Here is a 27,952-nt window from a genome sequence, read left to right as displayed (position 1 = left end):
AAAATTTTATAGTTTATACTATCGATTTTGATTGGAATCTTACCACATATTTCATGGTGAGTGTGACTGGTGGGAGGAATATACAATTATTTAAGAAGTAACCAGAAATAATTATCTCTTCTCTAGTATGTAAAATTTTCGTGTTTGAAACTTTAAAACTCCTCCGAAACGGCTCGAGCGATTCTTATGAAATGTTGTATGTATTCAGTAGGTCTGAGAATAGGATGAAAATTTTTTCATACCTCTAAGTGATAAAGGATGGTCCACTCTAAAAAGTTTTTTATTTGAACAAAAAATATATTTTAATTTTTTTATGATATGATAATAAAAATATATGCAATGCCACATTTTTAACTTTCTATTATAAACACCCATTTTTAATAGCGATATTAACTTATTTAGCAAAACAACTTATATATTAATCTCAAGAGAGCTCACAATTAAGCCAAAAAGTGACATATAAAAAAGGAGTCTCAATAAATATAAGCGTTAAAAAAATTATGGACAAGCTGCATGTAGCAGTAATCATAATGAGGTATATTAAGTAAATAGAAATTTCACTGTTTCACTGTTCACAATAAAATGTATTGTGCGAAAATAAAACCTGCGACCACCGGATGTAATTCTAACAATGTGCTAAACCTCCAGACCGACGAGGCTATCGTATATATAAAAGTTCATTAAAAATTCCGGGTACCTAATGTTAAAGTTTCCACCCGCTATTATCCAGTGCCGGATGGAAGTCGTGAATTTTAATTATGCGGCAATTACTTTACTTTCAGTGTTACATCTAGTCCATTTTAATATTATTCTGAAAATTTTACATTTCAACATATACATAAAAAAGTTATTGCGTTGCGTATTGTTTACGATGTAGCTATGCATAATAGAGCTATTCAATTTGTTTCTAGCAAACATGGTTTTGATAGACATGTTATTTATAATCTTTTTGGCCGGAAAATGTTAACCTACTGATCTGAAAATGTTTCTAAACATCTAGAAATAAAATGTAAGTAGGTAATGTAGTTTTACTTAACTTCATGACTGTTGCCACAGATGGTATAGTTAGAGGCATTTTTTTTAATGGATGATAATGGAAAAGGGAACCCGCTGTGCTAACGGTTACGCTGGCAGGGCATCAGTGGAGGATAATAAGATGAACATGAAGTTAAGTCAGCTAGCCAACTTGACCAATTCGCCTATAATTTATCACGAAGTATTAATTCAGTATTAATCGCCTAGAATTTACTCTGACATTGCTAGCAATGGGGTCATCAGTCCACATTTCTAACAATCCAATTTCCCCCCACTTAGAGGAATTAACAACTGTCGACTTTTGTTGTGAACGGAACATTACGTGCCGAACACGTGCCAGGGCCTAATCACCCTTTCTCGAATTAATTTCATTTGTAATTGAAGATATTAACGATAAAATAATATATTAATAATAATATACTACCGCATATATCACGGGGAGTGTTCTGAGGAATTGTTCGGATTAATACCAGCTGCTGAGTTTCAACACCGTACCACCCGCCAGAAACTGAAATACCATCCTGATCATCTGGATGAATGGCGTTCTTCCACAGTACGGTTTTCTAGAAACTTTTTGCCCCACACAACCATGGTAATCCAGCAATGGTATTTCCGAACCGATACGATATTGAAACCTTCAAGAAAAGAGCTTATTCCTTTTTAAAAGATTTAAAAGACATAAATTGTGATAATAAGTTATGTATTTTAATTTTATAACTTGTATTAATGTCGCCACAATAATTTAATGAAATGAATAATCATATTCTATATTACAGTAATTTAAAAGTATATATTATTATATATTAATGATTTTGGATCGGTCTCTAGAGACGAAAATTCCAAATACAAACCAAATTACCAATATTTGACAACGTATAAAATACTGCAAATCGTATATTCTATAATTATAGTATGATTGATGTTTATAGATAAATCATTACTCCTTTTCTCAATATTGATAAAGCGACTGAGGCTTATTACTCTACAAATAACAACAATACACAATACTTCCGCCGTACTCCCATCTATCAACCCGAAAAAGAATATTCCTGACATCGCTCTTATCGCTGTGATGCTGCAAAAGTTGATGGTGACATTTATTTAGCTACTAAAAATAAAATACGCCCTCGCTTTTGGATATTTCGATATTTTATTTATAAACTCGAGTTAATAATAGTTTCAGAATCTTATGTGTAGCTACAAAAAAATGTTGGATATTTATATTTTATATTTGTAAGGCAAGCCAGCTAACGACACATTTGATCGTAAGTGGCAAACGTTGCCTGTATATGTCTGTCTGCCATCTCTCTGCATCGCCTGTCATCAACTATCACCATTCAGGTGAATGTGAGAGGGGAAAGGAATTGTTAGTAATGTGGACTCATGACCCTATTACTAGCAATGTACCATGTCAGGTTGACCTCCACGCGGTTCGCCCTAGAAACCATCGTGATAAATTCCCGGAGAATTAATCACGATGGGCTAACTGACCTGACTTCATGTTCATCTTATCATCCTCCACTGGTGCCCCGCCAACGTGAACCGTTAGCGCAGGCGGGTGCATCATTCCATAAAAACTATCACCTGAACAGCGTCAAGGAATAGTACGTGAAAATTTGATGCCAGTAGTAGCTCCACCAGTACCTGTTCTGCGTCTCTCTGCATCGCCTGTCATCAAGGGTCACCTGAACAGCATCAAGGAACATTACATCAGAGAACTAAGTTGTCAGACCCCCGCAACCTGTAATTTCTACTTACACAGCTTACAAAGCTAGTTGGGGGATGGATGAGTTGCTTTGTATATACGGATATATACAAAGTCTATCTCGGCAATACATAGCGATGGGATTGTTAGTGATGTGAACTGTTTAAGATCAAACTGAATGTCAGGTTTGATCACCACGCGTTTCCCTCTCGATACCATCATAATAAAATAAATAGGGGGGGGGGGGGGTTGGGTTGGGTTGGTTGTTTAACCATCGTGATAAATTCTCGGAGAATTTATCACGATGGGTTAACTGATCTGACCTCATGCTCATCTTATCATGCTTCACTGGTGCCCCGCCAGTATTACCGTTAGCGCAGCTGAGTACTCCATTCTTATCATCCATAAAAAAATACATATCGTTTGTGATATCTCAAGAGTTTCTTGTTAAAGCCGAGCGTCTTTCGTGAAACCTATTTGAACTTTACAAGCCGAGATCGGCGACGCTAATCTTTCACAAAAATCCTTCTTTTGAATTTGTTTTGTTGTATATGTATCTATAAAGCGAAGTTTCAATGTCAGTCACTCTGTAAGATTAAAGGGAATATAAGAATGAAACAGTAGGTACATACATTATCTTAATGTAATGAGCAATGGTCTATATAACTTTCTAAAAGCTTATACATACTCGTATTTATTCATATAAACAGTTAATTTAAGATTTATGTTGTAACTTTAACTTTTGTATATTATTTTGCATGCCATGTTCACCCATAAACAATTGTGCATTTAGATCATAACCCATTACATGTAATTAAAAAATCTATGATTGTAACTATTGCTGGTGATCCTAAATAAATAAAAAAATCGAATTAATGAACCGAATTTATATAGACACACATGTAGACAATGTAAATAAACGGCTTTTAAGAAATTCAGTTGAGTTACTGCTCGTTTTCTTAATTGAATTTGTGTACCGAACTGGACGATAGAGAAAAATATTAATATGATCTTAATTACAGGGTTCCGAGTTCGATTTTCGCAGTAAACAAACATTTATATTTATTATCATTTTCACTTCACTGATTTTACTTTGTGATTCAAATATAGACAAAATTATTGTTTGAGTTCTATAATACTACAGATGAGACCATGATTACTACGAAAACCCCCACTTTTGTATTAGTGAATTCTTGATGTATATTAAATTATTTCTGTTACTTTCTTGGAGCGCATACTTATTGTTCTTGGTGACTATTGTTATCGTTTTATATTTGTTTATTAACAGTTTCTTGCTGGCCGGTCAATGATAAAGAATAGTACTTGATCTAATAAAATTCTTTGAAATTTTATTTTCTTTAATAGGTAGGTCCGTGGATAGAAATTTTTTAAGAAATGTTCTCGTTCGTGCGTTCTTAGGTATATAGGTATGCAGTATCCAGTTTAAAAGTTCGAGTAATGGACTCATGTTATAGATAGGTGACAGGTGGTAACAACGGTTTTGTTAATGACGTTCTTGCTGGCGCGAAATGACCTGCCACTTGCAGCTGATATGCGGGTTAAATTTGTGTCGACGGGAGATCAAAGAGCCTTCATTGTGTATAGGACTAGCTTCGTCCCTGCTTTGCATGGGTAGAATAAGAGATTAGTATTTGTATTGACACCCTCGGTGGTCAAATAGTTGAGTACACCGCTTTAATTCCGTTAATCGCGTGTTCGAGTCCCCGCATAGTAGAAACATTTGTTAAACTGCCATACGCCAGACTGACACGATCATCATATATACTAGCATAGCCCCGACTTCATCTGCGTGAAATTTAACTATTTTAAATTGAAATAAATAGAATTTCTTTAATAAAATCTTTAATTAAAGTAGTTATATCTGTCCCATCAAAGCGCTCCAGCCGTATCAGAGATTTGCAAGAACAAATGGACACAAAATTTAAAAATATGTTTTTGATGTAAGTGCCGTATTTTCATATGTATTTAGTGAAAAGCTGTTAATTTGAAATTACAAACAGACACTTCAATTTTATTTATTTGTATATATGTATTTTATAGGAAGCGACTGATAGCGAAGCCTTATTATATAATAAACAAGGTACAGACTTCTAACGCAGCCATTATATTTGAAAGTTTGTAACTAGATTCTGAAACTTCCTAATTGATCTAGCAATTATTGCATACTTAATATCAAGTCCTTCAAAGCATACTAGAGCTTAATCACCTTTAAATAAGGTTGATTCTAGATACATTATTCATATAGAGCCGCTACACTAACGACGTTCCAATAGATTCATTAATAAATAACGACGTTGTTTAGTCAACCAACTTCAAAAATGAGGAGGATATTTTAGTTAAATAGGCTATCTTAAAAATGTATTTATTAATTTACTACTGTGTCCACGGTTTCACCTGCGTTAAATTACAATATGAAATATTGCCCATGTGTTATTCTGATGCATAAGCTATATTACTGTAAAGTTTCATCAAAATCCGTTCAGTAGTTTTTGCGTGAAAGAGTAACAAACATCTAAACTCACAAATTTTCGCGTTTATAATATTATATATTAAGATATACATTTTTGACAGTCTCAGTGATTTCATGATTTATTTCTGATGGTCGCGGATTCGATTATATTTGCACCGTGCGAGGAGCACGGTGCAAATATAAGTATTCACGAGTATGATTGTTTGCATCCGTCTGAGAGTTTTCTATGTATTTTTATCAGTTGCCATAAGCTCTCCTTAGATTGGGACTAGACTAGCGCTGTGCTAAATGTCCTAGGATATTATAATTATTATATTATTTTAAAGAGAAATTGAATTAAAACGACTCACTCCACATAACAATTAATTTAATGTTAAAATTATGATACAGAAATGAAAGGAACATATCTCTAGGTAAATACTTAATATAATTCTAACACAGACTACAATTTAGTAAGCGTAATATCCATTCAGGCTTTATTTTCGGCTCTAGCCAAGTCTTGTGACAAACAATCTTACACCTAATTGACCAAAATCATGTTTAATTCGCATCGAAAATGATTATTTCGTTGAAAACTGAAATTCTAAAGTACATACGTAGACTACGTAAGTAATTTTATATAGAAAATGAACTCCCCACATTGTCTATGCTCGGAAATACAGAGTATATAATGAAGCTTGTATAAACTACATACATATATGCATATTATATCTTCCGGGTATTCAAATTCATTGTGTAATTTACAAGAAATAATTGGCGACTTAGACAAACGAAAACAACGAGTTTGTCATTAAAACTTTTTGATTTTATTACAAAATTGCTTTCAAAATTATATATTTTACGTTTACCTACAAACATTTTGCATTTAATTACAGGTAGACAATACGTCTGTTTAAGAAGTTCATTTTCAAAAGGACAGTTATTTTGTAGAAATTTATATTATTATTTTATAGAAACTCTTATTACAAATATGAGCTTAGTTAAATTACAAAAGTGCATCTAAATTAATATATTTTTAATATTATAAATAGGTATGTTTTAGATAATTGGAGTTCGACATATGTAGGTACTTACGAATAATATTATAGTTTTATCATAATCATTTCTAAAAGATATTTATTGAAAATCACATTAAAATTTCTAAATTGGTTTAATCTTTGTTTAATATTTAGACATGTTCAAAAATAAAACGAAAAGCGGACATGAGCGGTCGTATCTTGTAATGTATATTAATATATTTACTAACACAGTAATTATAGTCACACAGGGGGAGAGAATTATAACCCTGGAAACCATCGTGTTAACCACGATTCCAGATGAATTGACCACGATGGGCTAACTTACCTGACTCTAACTTCATCCTATCATCTCCACTCGCGCCCCAGCATTATCATCCATTAAAAAAATTATTGTAACACATTCTAATGACTAGATTAGCAATTCGTTCTTTTCAGACATATTTAGGATTGACGCCGTTAATATATAACTACATTAATTTTGTATAATTTTTAAAAAAGTGGGTGGACACTGAAATAAATTTACTATGTTTAATTAAGAAATCAGTATGAGTTATATAATACTCATCATCATCAATCACTGTTCATCTTGAAGTAACTTGAATTAGTACTTAATAGTAATAACATGTAATAATTACAATTCTTCAAAGAACAAATGATTACAGCTTAATATTATTTTTCATGTCTTTTATTCCACTCCGTTACTTGAACACAAACATGCACCGTGAGCACTGTGGTAACAATTGTGACAATCAAAAACACATTGTTGTAGTCATGTGGTGTGCCAATATTGTTCAATACACACTCCGACAGCTATGAATGCCGCCTCCTGTCTATACAACATACAGCTCTCTTCAAATTTTCCGTAAAACCACTCTTATTCATTTGGACCTCTTTCTTGCAATCGGTAATAACCACTGGCTTTGCTTTTTCTTCAGTCTTTTTATCACCTTTCCCTGTACACAATTCTTCATCGGATCACGTATCTGATCCTGGATACTTCACTATAAGGTCCAATTCTTCATCAGCAGGTTTAGCTGCTCGCACCTCAGTCCCTTCAAACACCTTCGGTCTTACAATCTTGTTTTCTATGTTGACTAAAACATCAGCGATACAGCGATGGTCTTCAGGAGATTTTACTTCAATGTCTTCATTCTCAATGGTTTCTTCAAACTCTTGACTCTTACCAGGTTGACGGCTAATGACGCCACTTGCATTCCGTTTTTCTACCGTTAAGTTACATGATGAATCATCATCGCTGTTTTCTTTCCCTTCTAATATTACCTTGGGACTTACATCTTCAGTAACAGTTTCGACTGGTGCCTCGCTGTGGCAAGAATGTGTGAGTATAAATGGAAGTTTAACAGATAAATCGCCGCCCATTTTACTGAGAATGCATTTTACTTTAACGTAATAGGATACGTAGATAGCGAATACGTTGCGATCTTCCGGGGAATTACTGCAAACGACTGTAGACGCAAGACTTGCGCCGGTTTTTGAGTATGAATCTTCTAAAGCAATCCAGTTTTTCGTAACACCTGTGAACAACATCCAATATTGTTTATATACTGCTATAAAATTATTTTAGTCTTCTATATTTTTAATGTTTAGCATTTATTTCTGAATGTTAACCAATACGGAACTAATCGAACGAATCAGTCCATTTATTATTAATTAAATCAAACTAATTCAATTTCCCTCATCTTTACTTTGATTGATTTATTGATTACTGTATCATAATAATGTATTAACAAAGACCAGTTACATTGTTTTTCAAATAATTCATCTTACTTCCACACAAATTCAATAATCTATTTTAATTTTTACATTTCCGTATTACACTCTATTTAAGTAGAGATTATAAAAAAGTAAAGTATTTTTTGTTTTTTTAAAGTTGTTGTTATTCTAAGCTCGAGGCTTTGATGGTGCTGATTATGTTATCAATGGAAATTCATATGAAGAAATCGCAAAATTATTTCTTAGCCATTACCTCTCCTATTTTGCAACTATAATTGAACGTTGTAGTCAAATAGGAAATAAATTTTTATTATATATATCAGTAAATATATATAAGTACATATATATTTTTAATATTAACAACAACAGACTAATTATTTTACAGAGTCCAATGTTAATTAACTTAATTAACAAACATTGTTAGAATCTCTCACGCTCTGAATTAATTGCACTGTCTGCAACATCACCCATGTCTATAAACTGTCAAGATATAAATAGCATTTATATAATAATACGTATTTTGAAATTCTATAAGTGCATACTCATCTGTAATACATATGAAAATAGAAATGTCTGAACTGTTACACTTGTGCAAGTTTCAGTTTTCAAATTATTATATTATATATTAATTATTATATTTCAATATATTATCTACGATATACTTATATATGAGTATTAATTGTACATTAACACTCGTATATAAGTATATCGCAGTAATTCAAAGTGGAGTGGATTTTTTTTCATTTATTATTCAAGTAAATTTTATGTAATAGCTTATGAATAGAATTTTTGTTTCCACCACCGAATTCGTAATGTATATTCAGATGAGACAAAAACATAAAGAAAAAACTAAGAAAACTTGATAAGAAAATTTACAAAAGTGGCTTAAGTTGAGACGGAAACTGGCTTAACAATTAGGTACTTAAGTCACCTACATAAGACATTCCTAAAGAACTCGGACAGTAATTTTTTAACGGTATTACAGACATTAAGTCTACGTAACCGATTAAAAAACTCTACTTTACCGAGATGTTTCCTCTATCGGACAATAATACAGAACTCAGTCAACAGGACCTAAATCTTACAAGGTATTAGAGACGTAACAACTACGGATCGGATTAAAAAATTCTAGATTAAAGATGTTACCTCTGTCAGGCAATAAGTTGAAGGTCTCGGTGAGTCGTTGTCCTGGCCTGACACGGGTGCCAATGCATTTAACAGATGCCACCACGTTCTTAAATTTCCCATTTGAGAACATACACACGTCCACGTGTTGAATCACCAAAGTCTGCAAACAAACATACTACTTTTAAATCTGTAGTTTTTGCCAAACTGAAGAGGAAACGCAACACATACGATGTGGTTGCTGTCTACTCATGTATAAACGTAATATCTCCTTTGGAGAATTTACACTCTATCCCAAGGAGATAAAAACCATTTCTCTTAAGAATATCCTTCAATTCTTGTGCTTGACGGGTTTAGGCAGTGAACTCTGAAAAAGGACGAGCACAATAGAGCTATGTAGGTCGCAGTACTACAGGTCCAAGCACCTGACAATAACCCAAACTCCCCAATAAAAAACATGGTGGCGGAGCACCGTAAACTATGGTTGGTATGAGGATAATGTCCAGTCAGTATCTCCATTGTGATGAATTCAGCAGATATTAACCACGATGGTTTCGAGGTGATATCACGTGGTGGTTAACCTAATATAATTTTGGTAGCACATGTACAAACATTTGTATCCATGAGTATAATAGTTCGTATCGGTTTGGGTGTATTCTATGTACATTATCCTATATATTTACAAAAAAAAATATATATTTATTTATAACAGTTGTCTAGTACCCATAACACAAGCTCTGCTTAGGTTGGAACTAAATGGCGCTATGTGAGTTGTCCTGAGATATAATTATTTAGGTTATATATATAAATATATATATATTAGGTATTAGGTTTGTTTTTTTTTTAAAGTTAATTTTGTTTTCAGTATTGGTACATCAAACAATAACATAGTTTAATGCAACTTACTTGCAGTTTAACACAACACTGTGTAATATTTAAACAATGGCGACAACCTTGGTACAACGAGTTGTTACTTCTGTTTACGACTTAATAAATAAGTCAGAAAGACTGCTTTGACCTTTGCTTTGGTGGGCAGACCATAAAAGTGCAGTAACATGGGACTGACGTTGTACATTCGTAAAGACTTGTTTTATTTAAGTGTTGCATACACAGTTGAGTTGTTAATGCAGTGAAATATATTCAAAGCTGGTTTGCAAGTCACTGTTGTATTCTATGTTGTTAAGGTCACTCTTGAATTCTAAGATTTTAAACATCTTAAATATTTTAACTGCAATTTTGAAATAATGTAGAGGTTGAAATAAATCTTTATTTATAACGCTATTCTGTTTTTATTAATGAAGGGTTCAACATTTTAATATTACTAATGAAATTAATCAACTTGCAGAAATTTTAATATAATATTAACTTAAATAACTAATTACCTAATTGACTTAAGTTAATAAATTAATTTAAAGTTTTAAGGCAAGTTTCAAGTTTTAATAAGTAAATAGTATTTTGTGATTCCTTTATGACGCCAAATACGTTTCATTTCGTGTCATTAGTAAATATATGTTTGTAATTAATTTCTTATTATCCTTTTAAACTAATGGTCATTATTTCCTTCATTCTTTTCAAATACATGTAAGTACGCTAGTAAGTATATAAGTACGTCTTATTTATTATATATACATATATAAATATGTGTGTAGTACCTGCACCACCTTTTAAAGAAGGTGTTATATACGAGTATGAATGTGGATGGTTATAAGAACAGAGGAAGGCCGAAAAAGAGATGGATGGACTGTGTGAAATTAATTTTTGGTTTAAACTATTGGTAAGATGATAAATGCCTAATAACAAATATTGAAACAATAATTAATACGATGACTGCGAAGTTTGCTAGTTATCGACACTGAGGGATGAATCAATGTCAATTGGTGGCTATCGACGTTTTCATAGAATTTTAGTATTCGTCCAGTAAAGTTGAAATAGAATCAATTAAAGTGAAAAATTGTAGTAAAATGAAAACAATTTACCAGTTTCAGATTTTTTCCTTTATATTCACCTAATTACCTATCTGCATACCAAATTTGAACTTCCTAGAACACGATGAGAACCCGTAATAATTACTAACTCTGCACATATTACGCCGACCCCAAATAAATGGGATAAGGAAGAAGCAGGTGGTATTGATACCTGCACCACCTACTCTTTTTGTTTTCTATTTTCTCTATCCAATAGTAGTCTAGAAGAAATTGCTTAACGATAAGACTGTCTTTTGCATCAGTTAATGTATATTTACTATATTTAAATAAAGCATATAATAAATATTATACCCACCTTTATACCACGTACAGTCTTCGACGAATGATTGGCTATAACGACACTGCACTTCACCGACTCTCCATGAAAATATGTAGCTTTATCCAGCCATGCTTCAAGTTCCACTCTGTTGGAAATATTGTTATTGTTAAAGGAAATCACGAATAAATAGCATATACGATACTCCTTTGATGTGATCCCCCGTGGCGCTTGGAAGGAAGTCGCCTATAACGTTAGAAAGTGCGCTGATTGATTCAATTTTGACTACAAACGCCGAGTTAGCAATAAATATAGATTTCAAAGAAAAGAAAACCTTTTTACGGCGCATATTGCGTGCCATAATTTCTGATTATTAATAGTATAAGAAATAACGAGACGTAAAAAGTCTCGGAGAAATGGTTTGTTGATGAACGCGTCTTATTGTATACTTATGTTGTTATACCTGAGGTCTTAGACCTGACCTTTCCGTATTCAGTAATGGATGGTAATATATTAGCATTACTGAGAATTAGGTATTTGCATATTCAGTAATGTTACCACCATATCTTACCATTTAAACCGTAACACGGTACATATATAAGCTGACTAAAATATTTCGATACACTTTCAATTTTGTCAGTAATTCATTGGTAAATAAATAAATGGAAATTTGGTAGAAAGTCATAATTATTGCATATGAATAAAAGCATAAAATTGTATCCAAATATATCCGGAAAAATTGAATTGCATTCATAATGTTCACGTAATAAATATTTATGTTTTAATTTATGAAGTCTGAAAATAAATATGTACGTATTCAACTACCGGACCCTGGTTATTAATACGTGAATATTGAATATGGTTTGCGGATAAGATTACCGAATCACTGAATTTTAACAAGAAAGACCCTTCCGCCCTTCGAGCGAAAAAGAGGTCCGCAAAGCAATATTATCGTCCTTCCGGCTTTACCCTATTATTTGAGATGTATAGTTGGTCTATAAAGTAGACTCACCTGCCGTCCGAGAGTATGAAGGGCTTTTCGACGGTCACGCGCGGTGGTGCGGGCACCACGTATTCTGTGGACGTGAAATAATTGTGACCAACACTTATAGGGTTGCTATGCTCTATATTTTTCTGAAAAAAACTACATATATAATAAAATTATATAAATGTTTATCCGCCAAAGAGATTACTTTTCAAGCTGTATTTCGGTAGAAGGCAGCTAAACTACAGGACAACTAGTATGACATCTTAATTCTCTGGAATATTAACGTACTGTTCCTGTATTTAGGCAATTAGGTTGCCATTTACCATCTGGTGGGCCATAAATTTATTGCAATTCGAATTACTTAAAGAATATACTAATGGACATCCGGTGTATTGTAGGCGCTGAAAATTTGAGTATATTATCTTGTAATAAACTGCACCTACTTGTATATATATTATATATATCTATCCTCGTGTAAGAGCTGATAAAATTTAATCGATACAACAGCGAATAAAATGTGAACAAACAATCAAATATAGATTTTCATGTGTTAGACAATATAAGCACAAATACGGGTTTCATTATTCAGAATGTTGAATGTCTAACTCTATAATTGGCTGGTGAATAATAATATTGTTTTGTTTATTTCCGATTCTCTATGTCACACTACAAACATTCGTGCGTGGGACTGGAGAGTACTATTTATATACTCTGTGGCCTTCCCTAACAAACCAATTTTCCATCGTTAGCAAACCTACCAACTGTTGACAGAGTACAGAAATATAAACTGGTCAGCATCCAAGCGTATAAATGCTTTGCGATCAAACAGGCTTTCAAGCTTCTATGGAATAATTGATGATACTTAATACTCATACGTATGGTAATGCACATGGCAGTTTTAACGATAGATGATTGAGAAGACGGAAAGTAATATCGGTTATAGGTGGTATTGTATCGTATTTATGTTTTGGATATGACGTATTGATATTATATATACACAATGTATTAAAATTTCAACGTATTGATATTATGACTGGAAATATATGATTAATATTATAGATTCAGAGTTATTCGATAAGAAGGTTTATATGTGTACATACGTATACACGTGCGAAACGCGGGCGAGTAACTAGTAATTTAATATTTTGCTTAGTTATAAAATCAGAATTCGAGGATATTTGGAAATTTTGTTGAACTTTCATTTTTGAACATAGCAGCCCTACGTACTACGTACCTCGTAGTGTGTAATAGAAAAAGACCACGTAACACAGTAGAAATCACAATCAAACAGAATGAACCATTTAGTAGATAGGTACTACACCGCTGTCAATTAACGTTTGGTTGCCGAAAATCGATTGTGTGTTCCGTATGTAGAGGAAAATAAATTCAGATAGTTCGTAGCGATTAGCGAATTTTTAAGTACGGAGTCGTTGTCTGATGGTTTTTATAAATACAAAATAGCAGAGGAGAATTCCGGTTGAGTCATCAGCTTTTTTGACGAAACGGTTTTAGATGAGTATATTTTTAAATATTTACAATTGAATTTATTTTATCTAATATATATTACAAATGCTAAAGTAGGTATTTTCGTCTGTCTATCTGTTTGTTACCTTTTCACGAATAAACAGCAGAAATAATCTTAATTAAATTTGGTGTGGAGATAGATCGTAACACGTGGACGGACATTGGCATTCTGTTACTTAAGAAAATAACAGACGAAGTAATTAATAAAACAGAGTTACATAAATAAATAACTATTATTACAATCTAAGAAATCTAAGGAAAAATTGTTAAATTACATCGAATCATATTAACAGTACGGAACTGTATAAATAAACGAGTTTTTAAAAATTATTTGTCCAAAAATGAAACGAATTTTATGAGAATATTATTTTCAATCCCAGTATAACATGTAAACGTTTTAAACATTCTTTAAAAGAGAAATACATTGTAAATATACTTTATATTTTTACACGTCCTACATCCTATCCTGACTCTATTTTTAAATATATTTTATTACATAATTTTCTATTTTATTCTCATGATGCGCAGTGATTTCCATAAACCCTCGCAAAACCTTTCAACATCCCAAGATTATTTTTACATATTGGCTTTTGTTTTTATTAATAATTTTTCATTCTATATTTCGTATTCAAAAACTTCGCTGTTTATTCTATTTTTAGCTAATGTTATTATAAACTTTATTATCTTACGTAATATATACCATTTATCATTCATAACTCACCGTGGGTAATTATAACATGAACAAATAATAAAATTTAAGAAAGAGAATAAAGTAATTAAGAATATATGTAGTCAAAAGTGCTTAAATTTAAGTCTACTTTAATAAAGAATTATCTATTCTATTCTTGTTTACGTTTTAACGTAACCTTGAATTTATATCGATAGCATCATGAACGGTAGCAACGGTAACAAAAAACAGAATTTATTTAATATTTTATAGATCACTTGTATGTAAAATGACTGTATTCATAAATATAATATATTCATCCACAACTATTTTTTAGTAACCACATTGTCACCTACCCACTTCCATAAGATGGATAATATTTTAGGCGATATTAAATTATTTATTGTTTTTAAACAGCATTTTTTGTATATATAGCATATTTCAGTATCCATTTATACAATATCTACGACATGCAGACAAACTTTATAGATAAAAATTGTGTCACTATTATCGAGCCGTACCTGAAACACGTGTTAGATACCACGGTAACGATGTATAACTCCGTCGAGTATATATACTATACAATATTCCTATGTATGAATAACACACAGATATCAACATTAATGAAAGCGTATCAGCAATATCTGATATATGGGTTGCGTACAGTTCTGTATCTATATGTATTGATTTGATACATAAATATACGATTTGTATTCCACATTATGGCATAAGAGTCATCTCTGCCTACTTTCCCTATAGAAATAGACCCCTTTTTGTCAAAGGCGCTGTGTCGGGTATATATATACGCCTAATTTTTCTACAAGTTAAAAGTGTAAATGACTTTAAAGCAGTTTCTGTTGTCTGATCCACTAAATCTTGACTTTGACAGTGTATGTAAAGATATGAAGTGTCTTATTAATCTTATTATATAATATAAAAATTGAATAATATATTTCATCTATTTACTGATTACATAAAAAGAAAGTTATGCGCAGTTTAACTTAGTAATCTCTTTCATTAAAATAAATTAGACACTACCATATTAGTTACTTCATTATGATTTTGATCTTACTCATCTTTTTAATTTTGTTCGGTTTCTAAGCTTCCTGTTTAATATGCCTATAACTTTGTTAAGAAATTGAATAAATAAATGCAGAGTTTTTATTTCTTTTATTTAATCTTTAGTCACAGTGCCAGAGATTGGTGTGTTCAAACAACAAACATTTTAGCATTACATTAGCATTCATTCATAATTTAAGAGCTATGTTCTTGTCGGCGGAGCTCTTGCCACGTTTTAGCTTTCACGTATTATCGTACGTATGATAATTAGTAAGATAAGTAAAACTGGTAATTAAATATACATAATTACTTATTCAACTTACTCCACAAAGAGACTCGACGAGAAGAATGGACTATAGAAATAATCAGGGAATTTAATAAAATCAACTCACCAGTTTCCTTGGACTTGGGGCGACAATTCTCGTCCGTCTCCAATTTTATTTTATTTTTGAGCCTGCAATAAAAAACTTTCGTTCAGTACTCTCGCTTGCGATTTGATTTAATTTAAACTGGCGGATTTATCTCGGTGTCTACAATATAATTGATTCTCATCTGTAATTTTCCATGGAGCGTTTGAATATGAACCATATCTATTCATGTATAGAATTCAATTCGTCTTCTGTTACATTATTAATTATGTTTCTAGTTTGCTTTGAATTTGCAGTACAATGGAAAATTACAAATGCTAACATCAACGTTCTTCTATAGATATTAAGCATCGTTAAAGCTTTGTGAAACCAACAAAATTATGTACAATTATTATACTTATCAGTGCAAATTTCAACCCTTATGCATAAAGAGAATTTTTATCAGATTTTAAGTAGATAAAGATATATCTTTATCTATAATAAGAATAAAAATTCTAGGATTTATTTCATTACGGATTATTTATAAATAATCCCTAATGAAAAAAATAAATTTAGTTTTTAACTTTTACGAAATACACTTATTAATGAATTGTCATATATTTTTATAGTAAGACTAGACAAAGAATAACGACCATGATACTCGATTTTAAGATTTTTCATGAATAAGGGTAGAAATACATATAAACTAACAATAAAAGAAACAAGCACATAAAAACAAACATGTTTGTGCGGATAATTCATTAGATTACGTACATAGATGTAGCTGAGAGAGACTTTAGATCCCGTACTAGGATTTGTTCTGGCGTCGCGGAGCCGTCAATGCCCTCATCTCTTCCGTTGTAATGCCAAACAGAATGTTTAATTAATTTCTTATAAGCCAATAAATAGGTTTTAAAAGTAATAAAAAAATAATAATTTTGAATTTAAATAAAGAATGCTAATAAATTGTAAGAAGTATCATCTATGTAGGTATCTTTTAAATTGTATTTTGAATGTTATGGATAAACAATTAGTCATAAAAGGTGTACTGAGACGAAAGTCAGGCAGCATACTCATGAAACACATGAAACATTTTTTCACCAAGAAACGAAGAGGAAATCTGAAAGTAAATTTTGTACGAAGATTTTAGTTTTATTTTCATTTTTCCCCTTAGATTTTGAGAAAAAAGTGTTTAATATCATGAATTCTTTGACTTTCCACTTAGGCCCTTTATGAATAATCGTATATATATGTATATAAAAGTATTAATATATGTATTGCATATGTGTGTGTAGTGTAATACATATATGTAATGTAAGACATCATAGAATTGCTACTATATACTTGATTATTTAACGCTATTGCTCCAATTCTCTTTCAATCGAATGGAAATTGAAAGTCTGTGATTCTGTACGAAATATTTTACAATTGTTGTTGTAATTCACAAATTTTCAATCGGACTCACAGACTTCAATAAGAACTGTAACCCTCAATGGTCTTATATAGTTAAATCTCGGATAACTAGGCAGATCTGTATCTGAATTTCATTACCAAATTTCTCTCAACTGAGATACTTAGACTCGTCTAGTGGTTGAGCAGTTTAATTCAGTTTTACTTACGTCAGTTTTACTTCCGATGGTCGAGATTAGATTTCTTACACGGTACCAGATTTTTTATTTATGAGTTGTTTCTATGTTCAATATGTATGGATTAAAAAAAATGTATTAATATATTTATAATAGTTTTATAGTATCTATAACGCAAGTTCTTAGCTTAGGACTAGATGGCGCTGTGTCAATTGTCCTGAGATATTATTATTATTAAAGCTTAGACGTTGTTTTAACTAAGTGTATGTATAAGATATTGTTAATTTTACAAAGTTGCAACTTGTTTGCCTTTTTCTCTAGTATAAAAAAATAACAAGCTAGCGTCTTAAGGCAACGCATCATATTATGAAACGTCGTTTGAATTTCATACATTTTATATGAGCATAGGCAGCAGCGTAATAAATTGTAAAGGATATAGTGTACTATTAAATGTATCTATAAGAAGATGTTTATATCAATTGAACCCATTACCATAGAGACATATGAGTACGAATATCAATAGAATAGATTAACGACCTTGAGACATATGTTTAAGAAGCTATTTTTTATGTTACTCGAATGAAATTGGAACATTTTTATTATTTTTTTATTGGAATGCATAATAAGGCAAAACATAATGGTAAGTTATATTTTATAATCACCACTACTAGTACTATTTTTATGCAGAATAAACTTGATTTCATTTGATGGTAAATAAATTGACAGTATACTTGATGGTAGGTAATAAACAGCATCACTGACACATATTCATATGATACCCACGATATCACGTTCTTCAATTGACATACAGCTTACAAAACATGCTGTTTAGCGGTAGAAATAAATGAAACAAAAGATACTCGGTAATATTTGGCTTGTTTTGTATATAGAGAGACACGTCCAGCAGTTAAAACAAATCAAAACAAATTAAAATAAAAAATAATTTATTCATTCTAGCTGCTTTTCATAAACGTCATTTTTGTATTAATATTTTTTCCCTACCATAAAATTACGCATGTATATTGGCTAGGATTGGCATAATCTAGTACAACATTATATTGGTTTCCACGTCGTACATATGTGTGACTATAAGAAATATGTGATCCTATTCTAAATTATAAAGTAATGGGGACCTATGAAAACGTATGTTTGTAATATGTACGCTGTGTTAGGGTGCGGGCTTATAAGTTTTAGACAACTTCATTTGCTTGGATGAATGTCTATAAATTATCCTAAAGCATGTACTGTAATTGATGAGAGCGTCTATATACGCGAGGTTGATAACCTTGGGAAATATTTAATTAATATACTGTAAATATTGAAGTTTGGCTGAAATATTACTTAGCAGATTTGTAATATTATGTATTCAATCTATGTAATTATTCTGTTTACTCATTTGTGTCATAATATTGACTAAGTTTGACGAAAACCTTGAAATTGGTATAATTTTTACAAAATTTTTTATATCAACTATTTTTTTTAATATTTGATAGTTTTGCTTGGATCTTGATTTATAAGTGAGAATATAAAGAGCTATGTTATTCGTATATTTGTTAAATATCCCTGTAGGTGTCTGTCACAATCTTTATTCGATATTAAATATTCTCTTTGTAGGAAAATAGTAAAATTTTTAATAGAAAATACAATATGTGAAATATAAAACTATATGGCCAGTACGTCAGCAACAATCCCCTTGCTACGTTGGAAAAAAAACAAGTGAAATGTGACCATGTCATGTCCTTTTCCTGTCCATGACATTAATAGTTGACAATGTCTCTCACTATCCTATCTTTTTTATTTTTTAACTTGGGGAAAATCCTCATGAAGAGCTTCCCGGCCCAGGAGAGGTAGGCGGCTACTGCTGGACGCTTACCGTCTAAAAACCCCAAACTTGTTCCTTCTCTTAACCTTTTGTCAGAGTTTAATGGCAAACTGAATCTTCAGATTTTGCCAAACTGAAGAGAAACGCCACTACATATCCTATGTGGTTGTAGCTCACTCATGCATAAACGTAATATCTCCTTTGGAAAGTTTACACTCTATCCTGCGGAGGTAAAAACCACCGCTCCTAAGAATATCCTTCAATTCTTGTCCCTGACGGGTCTAGGTAGTGAACCCTGCAAAAGGGCGAACAAAATAGATCTATATAGATCGCAGTGCTACAGGTCTTAGCGCCTGACGATAGCTGAAACAACTCAATAAAAAAACATGACGGCCTGATTATTATTCGTATAATTTTCTCAGCTTGTATATCACACCACTATTATTAATATTTTGTTTTCCCAGCTAGAAACAAATATGTTTGTACTCGTATTTTTATCAAACCAGCATTTATCGGAAGGTGACCAACCGCGACACCGTCACGGTTGTTAATAATGTTTGCAAAATAGGCTCAGTATGGATTGATGAATGGTAATTAACTGTCAACCACCAGTTTGAAACTAACCGAACGCTTCTGTGATAGCTCGAGAGCTGTTATCTACTGCTGCTAATCAGGAGTGACGGTTTTACGATCCCATTTATCTGACGCCATATTGAAATTTGTCGTTAAATCAGTTTTGTGAACGTTTCTAAAAATATTTTATTCACTTGATGGAAAGCGAAGCGAAGTTCCGTAATGACATCGCTTCTTATTTGTTTGTTTAGGACTTGTGCACTGTTTAAAGTGGGTAAATAAAATTAACATCCACTACTTCGTTTGTACCTGCCATCTGTGCTACCATCAAACTTTGAAAATTTGGTATAATTACCGAATTATTTACCTTTCATAGTTCGATGCGTGGGATTTAAGTATAAAAGAGTTTATTAAAAACTAACTATGCCGCTTTTCGCCTGCTTTACTGTTAGTTGATGATCCAATCCTGATAGTGGTAGCCTGATGTTATATAGCCTTCTCCGTTAAATAAGGGATCCTACACAAAATAATTTTCAATTCGAACCAGTAGTTTCTAGGATAAGCAAGCTCAACAAAAGAATCACCTTTACTTTCGCGTTAGTCGCGAGTTACATTCTAAATTTCTCATTGAGAACCAAATTATTGATACATTGGAATAAGAGGATTGTTAGTAATGTGGCTTTTGACCCCATAGTTAGCAATGTACCACGTCCTCCACGGGGTTCCCTGTAAACCATCCCGATAATCCTAGTGAATTTGTCGCTATAGGCTAACTGATTTGACTATCTCTGATCTCCACAAAAACATTCCGTCATCATCTTTTAAAAAAATATATATAGATATACTGTAAACTGCAGACAAAGTTAATATTCGTTGTGGCCGAGAAAGTATTTTTTCTAACCAAGATAAATATTGAGTGGAAAGTTTTTAATCTCATTGTGGAGAAAGCAGCAGAGAATTTCTGGACAATTCAGTTTAATAGTTGGTAGCTATCCTAAAGTTGAGAGTTACTAATACAGTTTTCTATCTCGAGAACGTGACGCGAAGTTATCTGTGATACGTGACTTTGGCCGTCACATTTCTATATATCTGTCCTAACATCTTATGTATTTCAATTTAAATTAATATTACAGAGAATACTACAAGATAACAGGAGTGTACTGTGTTTCAGCTGAATAATAATAGTTATTTTAATGTTTACTATAAATTACTTAGGTAATGTGGTGCGCTAAATCACTATACGGTTTAGCGCACCATACTACTATCTAATGCCCGCGGGTTCGTTCCCAGTAAAATATAAAATTCAACTTCTTAGCAACTTACAGTAGCCCAAACAAAACAATGTATATAAAGAAAACGAGAAAGAACGCGCGCGCCGCCAGCTCGCTCTCCCGCGTCCTTCTATCGTGCGTGCTTTAGTGCCTTTGTGTAACCATTAATTATCATTACAAAATGGCGGACATCTGACTATGTACCAAAGACAAAATTATAGAGTTATTGATAAATTTATAAAACATTACCGTGTTTTTCGAAAATAAAGTGTGTAATTAAAAATATAAATTTTAAAAGAAAGTTAAAATTACAAAAATTACGCGGAAAACAGTGACCATAAGAAAATAGTAAAATGCAATCACTCACGATTGCGCGATAGCTTTTTCCGCTAAATCTCGCGCGAAACAACGTGTCGTTTAAAGGCAGCTAATAAGCAGAACCAACATAAAATCTTGTCTGTAATCTGAACAGGAAAATCAATTTAACATTTATATATTCCATGAATATTCCACACGCTTACATGTAGTTTGCTAACTGAGAATATTCAACTACGGTATCTGTCGGTTTTTGTGTTCGGCTTATTCTTGAAACTTGGGTACACCGCTACTTTTAAAGTCCAACCAAGAATTATTTATTAATTCGTCATACTACACTTACGTACACTCAAGTACATGGTTTCTTACGTAAATCCATTAACCATCCCACGTGTGCCTAACATAAGTATATCCTAAATTACTAGACATAGACACTTAGATCTCACACAGTCCATTGAAATCTCGTAGTATCCTTTTCCTCATTAAACCTAACACATATAGACCAATAATAAGTATAAGTAAATAATATTTTAGTTTAAATAAACATCGTTTCTTATTGAATATGGTGCGTGTTGACAAAATTAATTTGCAGATATATATTACTCGCCAGCACTTATGATTTAATATATAAGACCCACATATTGTAAAACTCATAACATAATCTGAGATCATCCGTGTTGGGTTTAATAATATAATTGAAAGTTAATACAAAATACTAGATACAAAATTCCGTTCCGCCTCAGAATTAAACAACAAGTCAAGGGTTTTTAACTTTAGTTACGCAATAAATATCTGAACCCTGTTTGACTAGTACGAATAGTTTGAATCGAAAAAGAAAATGGTTGTTTTTTCATATTTTATTACCACTTAAACCATTCTTGGATTTGTAGAAATATTTTAAAAATCTAAAGTAGGTAATTCGGTTCAGCCGTTCTTGCGTTTTAGCGAGGCTAACAAACGTCATTTCATTTTTATATATAAGAAGAAAGAAGAACATTGATAAGTTTTCCCATTGTAATCCTTCATAAATAAATATAATAGTACACAGATAAATAAAAACATCTTTGAATATGGTCCCATATAAGGTAATTGTCAACTATCAACTATTGATATTTGTAATACTTAACATGCCAACATTTACTTCAGTATAAATTAAATCTAACGAGGCAAGACAATCCCATGATATTTTCTTCATAGGAACATCAGAAATAAAAATTTACATTTAAAAGATTTTAACGATCCTCGGGGTCTATATCAGGGTATTAATTCTTGGCCTTTAATGTGGTCTCAAAGGCGGTTTTCCACAGCAAAACCCAGATTATAATATATTATAAATAATCATACTCAATGTTTGTACCGTGCGAAGAATCGAACCGATGACAATAGGAAGAAAACCGTTATACCATCGAGGCCGAATAAAAAGTTGCATTAACTACAAGTATGTAATATAGGATTTATACAGGAAACGCCCTTGGGTATTAATTCATTTTTTTATAATTTATGTGCCACGCTCTTGTCGGTGGAGCTCATGCCATTTTATCATTATCTTTAAATGTTGATACGACTCCATCCATATTATATACTAGCTGTTCCCACGACTTCGTCCGCGTGGATATTAAGTTTATTTTTCTAAAATAAAGGTAACTTAAGTTACTCCTTATTAAATCAGCTACCTGCCAAAAAAAGTCCCGTCAAAATCGATCCAGCCATTTCAGAGATTAGCCGGAACAAACAGATAGACTGACAGACAGTCAAAAACTGTAAAAAATGTTATATTGGTGTATTTATATTCATATGCGTGTAGTAAGAAACGGTTATGTCAATATTACAAACAGACACTCAAATTTTATTTATATGTATGGATAAGTCTAATTAATCAAAAGGCTTCTGCTGTTTAACAACTGCCAAGTCGTGATATGCGGGTTTAGGGGTTCGAAGTTCCGTAATGAGATCGCCTCGTGTTTGTTTGTTTAGGACATGTGCAGTGTTTAAAGTGAGTAAATAAAATTAACTTCCACTATATAGTTTATGCCTACCATCAAACTTTGAATGCCTAATAATTGGTTAATTATGCGTGGGACTTAAAAGTAAAAGAGTTTATTAAAAGGAAGGAAGGGAGGGAATGGGACACGATCACAGGGAAGCTAGTTCCCTGTCCCAGTCTAATTCAAACTATGGTCCAAATTACGACGCCCTGAACTGACGTTCGAACTCCAGGCTATCATCGGTGCCATTAGACTAAAGTGGTATCCGTCAGGTATCCATAATCCTTTCCGAGGTTTAGAGTGCTATCTTCGCTCGTCCCCTACCGTTTCGCGAATCTATAAAGGCCAGCTGTAGCCAACAGCAATAGAATTATAATTCGAATTAATTATTCGAATAGATAAATAAATTCGAAGAGAAGAAAAGCTGACCCGCGTTACTCATATTAGTTTTAGGGAGTTATGTTATGAAGCTATTTCTGTAAATGGGGTATACTGCACTAAAAAAAAAATACAATAAGAATCAGTAGTTCTGGACATTAGCACGCCAAAAAAATAAACTCTTCAACTTAATAATATTAGCATTTTAATTTAATTAGCAGGCCGTATTAACTTTGTTAATATTAAAAAAAAATTGATAATGTTAAAAAAACATTAAGAGGTTCAATCATATCCTTAACAAAAACTTTAAAAAGAATTTGAAGTCAAATAATTGGTATAAAAGTTATAATAGTACTACTGTAAGAAAATAACCTCTGTAGTCGCTTATTATATATGTACATTACTTAACATTTAGGTGATACATCACCTAAATTAGGCAACTATAACAGTAATATTTGTATGTTGAGTAATAATAAATTTAAAAAATATTTAAAACTAAAAAAGTTTATAATTAAGAATCGGAATATATTAAATAAGCGTTGCAAAAAGGGACAATTATTGAAAAAAAACACTTTGAATAATTTAAAATTGCACATTAATAAGTGTCTACGGATTAATGTAAAGTAAATCGTGAATGAAATGTTTGCTTTAACAAGATAATGAATGGAAGACCTGCTGGTCTACACTGGAAATTTCTATTAAATGACTTTGTAATGTGTTAAGCCTTTTTGTACTGTTTAATTATACAGTAGCACGTATTTGTAAAGTTTTGTTTTATATATAGAATTATATGTAAAATATTTCGTATGGATGATAATGAAATGGTGCACACTTGCACACACTTGCGCTAACGGTATACGCTGGCGGAGCACCAGTGAAGGATAAGATGAGTATGAGGTCAGGTCAGTTAGCCTATCATGGTAAATTCACCATGAATTTGTCACGATGGTTTCAAGGGGGTTAATTATACAATTATTTTTAGAAAAGTATAATGGATTGGTCAACTTGAAAGAGAGCAATGTGGTTAATTTAAATTCACAATTACTAACAATCCCCTTATTAAAGTAAAGGAACGTGCTGACATTGCCTATTAAATATTGTATTAATACTAGCAGCACTAGTGGTGAGAAATATTTTAAAAAAAGTATTGAAAAAAAATTATTGCCTTAAAACGGTCCGAACACTACATTATAAGTTTATTTCAGTCGTTTGATTTATGCTACTTTCATGAGAACTGTTTCTTCCCAATGCCACACAAAAACCGGCAAGTTGTTACAGAAAAATTCATAATAAATAAATCATACAATAGTTCAAAAAGACTTGTTAAGAACGTTAAAAATAAATTGGATTTGCGTCACTATCCTAATTGAAGGCTAATAAAAGTAACGAGCTGTCTGGTGGAGTTTACTACATATTAATTAATTCTATTCTATTCTATTTAGTAGTCTCTGAAAGAACTATCTGATATTATTATCAACTAGCTGCCTGGGCAACTTCGTTTATATCATACGTACCCATTTTACATAATATTGTCTTAAATTAGCCTATGTATTATTCTGATGTCTAAGCTATATTATTGTAAATTTTCATCAAAATCGGTTCAGTAGTTTTTGCATGAAAGAGTAACAATCATCATACAACCATCCATACCTACAAACTTTCGCTTTTATAGCATTAGTAAGGAATATTCAGTTTAGTCTTCATAACATTTTAGTCGTCATAACAGTATAAAAATGTATTGCATTTAAATGGATGGTAAGATTAAATTTTACCTGCCGTATGGTACTCACTACCTGTGTGAGGAGTTGGCTTGTTTGCGTATACTCACACGGAAACTCTTGACCTGAATGTACTGAAGTATGTTACACAAGATGAACGTTACTGGAACCCTACTTTGCTGAAGGACTACTCCTGTAAATGTTTGTAGAGCTAAAAAGGTCTACTAACAAAGTTTCTTAAGATCTGAATCTAGTGTCAAAAATTTGTTGCAGGATTTTTTATAAACATAAAAAAGTTGTCTAATAGGATATAGAAAAGACAAACCGCAATGAACTTAATGGTAAGCAATAATCACATTATCAAGTGACAAATTATACCACTCATGTTGCTATTCAAGAGAATTACGATGTCATGTCTCTAATCTTGTAATTTCACTGCCTAATTTGACTCTACTACGGAAAAACAGCTTACAAAACAAGCTGCTAAGTTGTTGTGTTACAGTGAGATACCCATGCAGAGCATTTTCTACAAAATACCTACTGGAATGTTAAAAAAGCTGTTGGGTTTCTGAAAAGTAAATAACAGTTGTCTACTCTTATATACAGAAGATCGACATCATATGATGATGTGACGTCAGTGGTGTTGTTAATGTATGTGACAGTCCACTTACAGTGGTGTTTGGTCTTCCAGTTACATAAAAAAAAAGACTAAAAAATTGTATACTGTGATACTGTTGATTTTTCATAAAGATATACATTCTTTCATACTGATGTTAATGTAAATATTGCAAAACATATTTTCTTGTGTAATCAACATATTTTCGATATTTTATGTTTGTTTTCAACAATTCTGTTTATTTTTGGTGGGAAAAGCGTTAGGCCATAAAACTGTTCTATTTTTAAATCGGTCGAGTTTACTTCCAACAGAGAATTGGGCAAAATGTTTATCTACCAATTATTTCGTGGTTTCCAAATTGTTTAGAAGTTTCTAGAGTTGCTATTAGGACTTTGATTTATGCCACTTTTGTGTAGAAAGGAATGTATACATGTTATTTTGTTTTTAATAGTTTACGTGTATTGTGCATAAGTATAGAGAATTAATAGTTATTTATTCTTGTAGAATTATCTGTGTAAACTTATGACAAGTAAAGTCAGGTTTATATGGAATGTCCAAAAAAATAGTCTACGGTTATTATGTAAAGCAGTTGCAAATGATTCTACTTTGACAATTTTACGACTATATAGGAATCATGTGACAATTGTAGTCATGGTTGGCGCCTCAATCTCGAATGCTTTTATTAAATAGCATTAGAATATGATACCGATTTGTATGAAATCTTGTGTGCATATTTCAATCGGTTCCTGAATGGTTTAAAAACGCAATCTGTATTGTATTTTAATTGGTTGACTGACCACTGTATTTACTAATTGTGTATATACTAATAGTGCATTAGATATGTATGCCTCTTACGTAAATAAAAATTTTATCTAATGATCTCTCTGTTACGATACGATACACTCCACATAATTATACCCAAATAATATTACGTATGTATATTACATATATTTGTATATATTATTTTGTATTTTATAAATAGGTATTGGATAGTATGAATAGAAATTCTTAACATAAATACCCATGCTTTGTATCGAATTTAGTATTCAACGGAGTTCGATAATGTGAATTATTTACGGGTTGGTGGGTGTTGAGCCTTGAAAGGGCGTCCTAAATAGGAACGGAGTAAATAAATCAAGGACGCGGATGACGCAGGACGATACAGTAAATCATACATCACATGATTAGTATCAATTATTTTTATGTTACTTACAAAATAATGCGGTTACTTTCAGTCATTTCACATAGTGCTTTGATTTGATAATTTGTTGTAATCTTATCTTAATAACATCATAAACGCGAAAGTTTGTATGTATAAATGTTTGTTACACTTTCACGCAAAACCGGAATTTGGTGAAACTTTACAGTAAGCTTATGCATCAGAATAATACTTTATAATGGGCTTTATATTTTTTAATAAAATTTAACGTCGGTGAAATGCGGGCACAGCTAGTACAAAATAATGTGGTTACCATCTTAGTATTCTAGTATTTTTTTATGAATGGCAATGGCCTACCATTGCTAATATCTAAATATATATAACTCAAAGGTGACTGACGTAGTGATCTATCAACGCACAGCCCAAACTACTGGACGAATCGGGCTGAAATTTGGCATGCAGGTAGATGTTATGACGTAAGCATCCGCTAAGAAAGGATTTTGATTAATTCTATCCCAAAGGGGATAAAATAGGGATTGAAAGCTTGTATGAAACTTTGTCAATTTTAAACCGATCGGGCTGAGACTTTGCATG

The 27,952-nt window shown here is 32.0% G+C and overlaps 1 protein-coding gene across 1 annotated transcript in view; it reads right to left on the bottom strand.

Moving 5' to 3' along the window:
• Positions 1 to 6,551: 6,551 nt before the first annotated feature.
• Positions 6,552 to 27,952, bottom strand: part of LOC131853467 (phosrestin-2-like) — a 41,099-nt gene continuing 19,698 nt past the window's right edge. The window contains exons 5-9 of the mRNA XM_059204361.1: positions 15,981 to 16,042; positions 12,363 to 12,426; positions 11,390 to 11,498; positions 9,131 to 9,272; positions 6,552 to 7,785 (exon numbers count right to left, since the gene is read on the bottom strand). Of these exons, the coding sequence (XP_059060344.1) occupies positions 7,226 to 7,785; positions 9,131 to 9,272; positions 11,390 to 11,498; positions 12,363 to 12,426; positions 15,981 to 16,042 (937 nt within the window). The 3' untranslated portion in view covers positions 6,552 to 7,225. The remainder of the gene's footprint in view (positions 7,786 to 9,130; positions 9,273 to 11,389; positions 11,499 to 12,362; positions 12,427 to 15,980; positions 16,043 to 27,952) is intronic.

Source organism: Achroia grisella, unplaced genomic scaffold (assembly GCF_030625045.1).
Source record: "Achroia grisella isolate CSIRO2021 unplaced genomic scaffold, CSIRO_AGI_Agris_v1 utg902, whole genome shotgun sequence".
In the NCBI taxonomy this organism is placed as follows: Eukaryota; Metazoa; Arthropoda; class Insecta; order Lepidoptera; family Pyralidae; genus Achroia; species Achroia grisella.
This window is presented reverse-complemented; position numbering and strand designations above follow the sequence as displayed.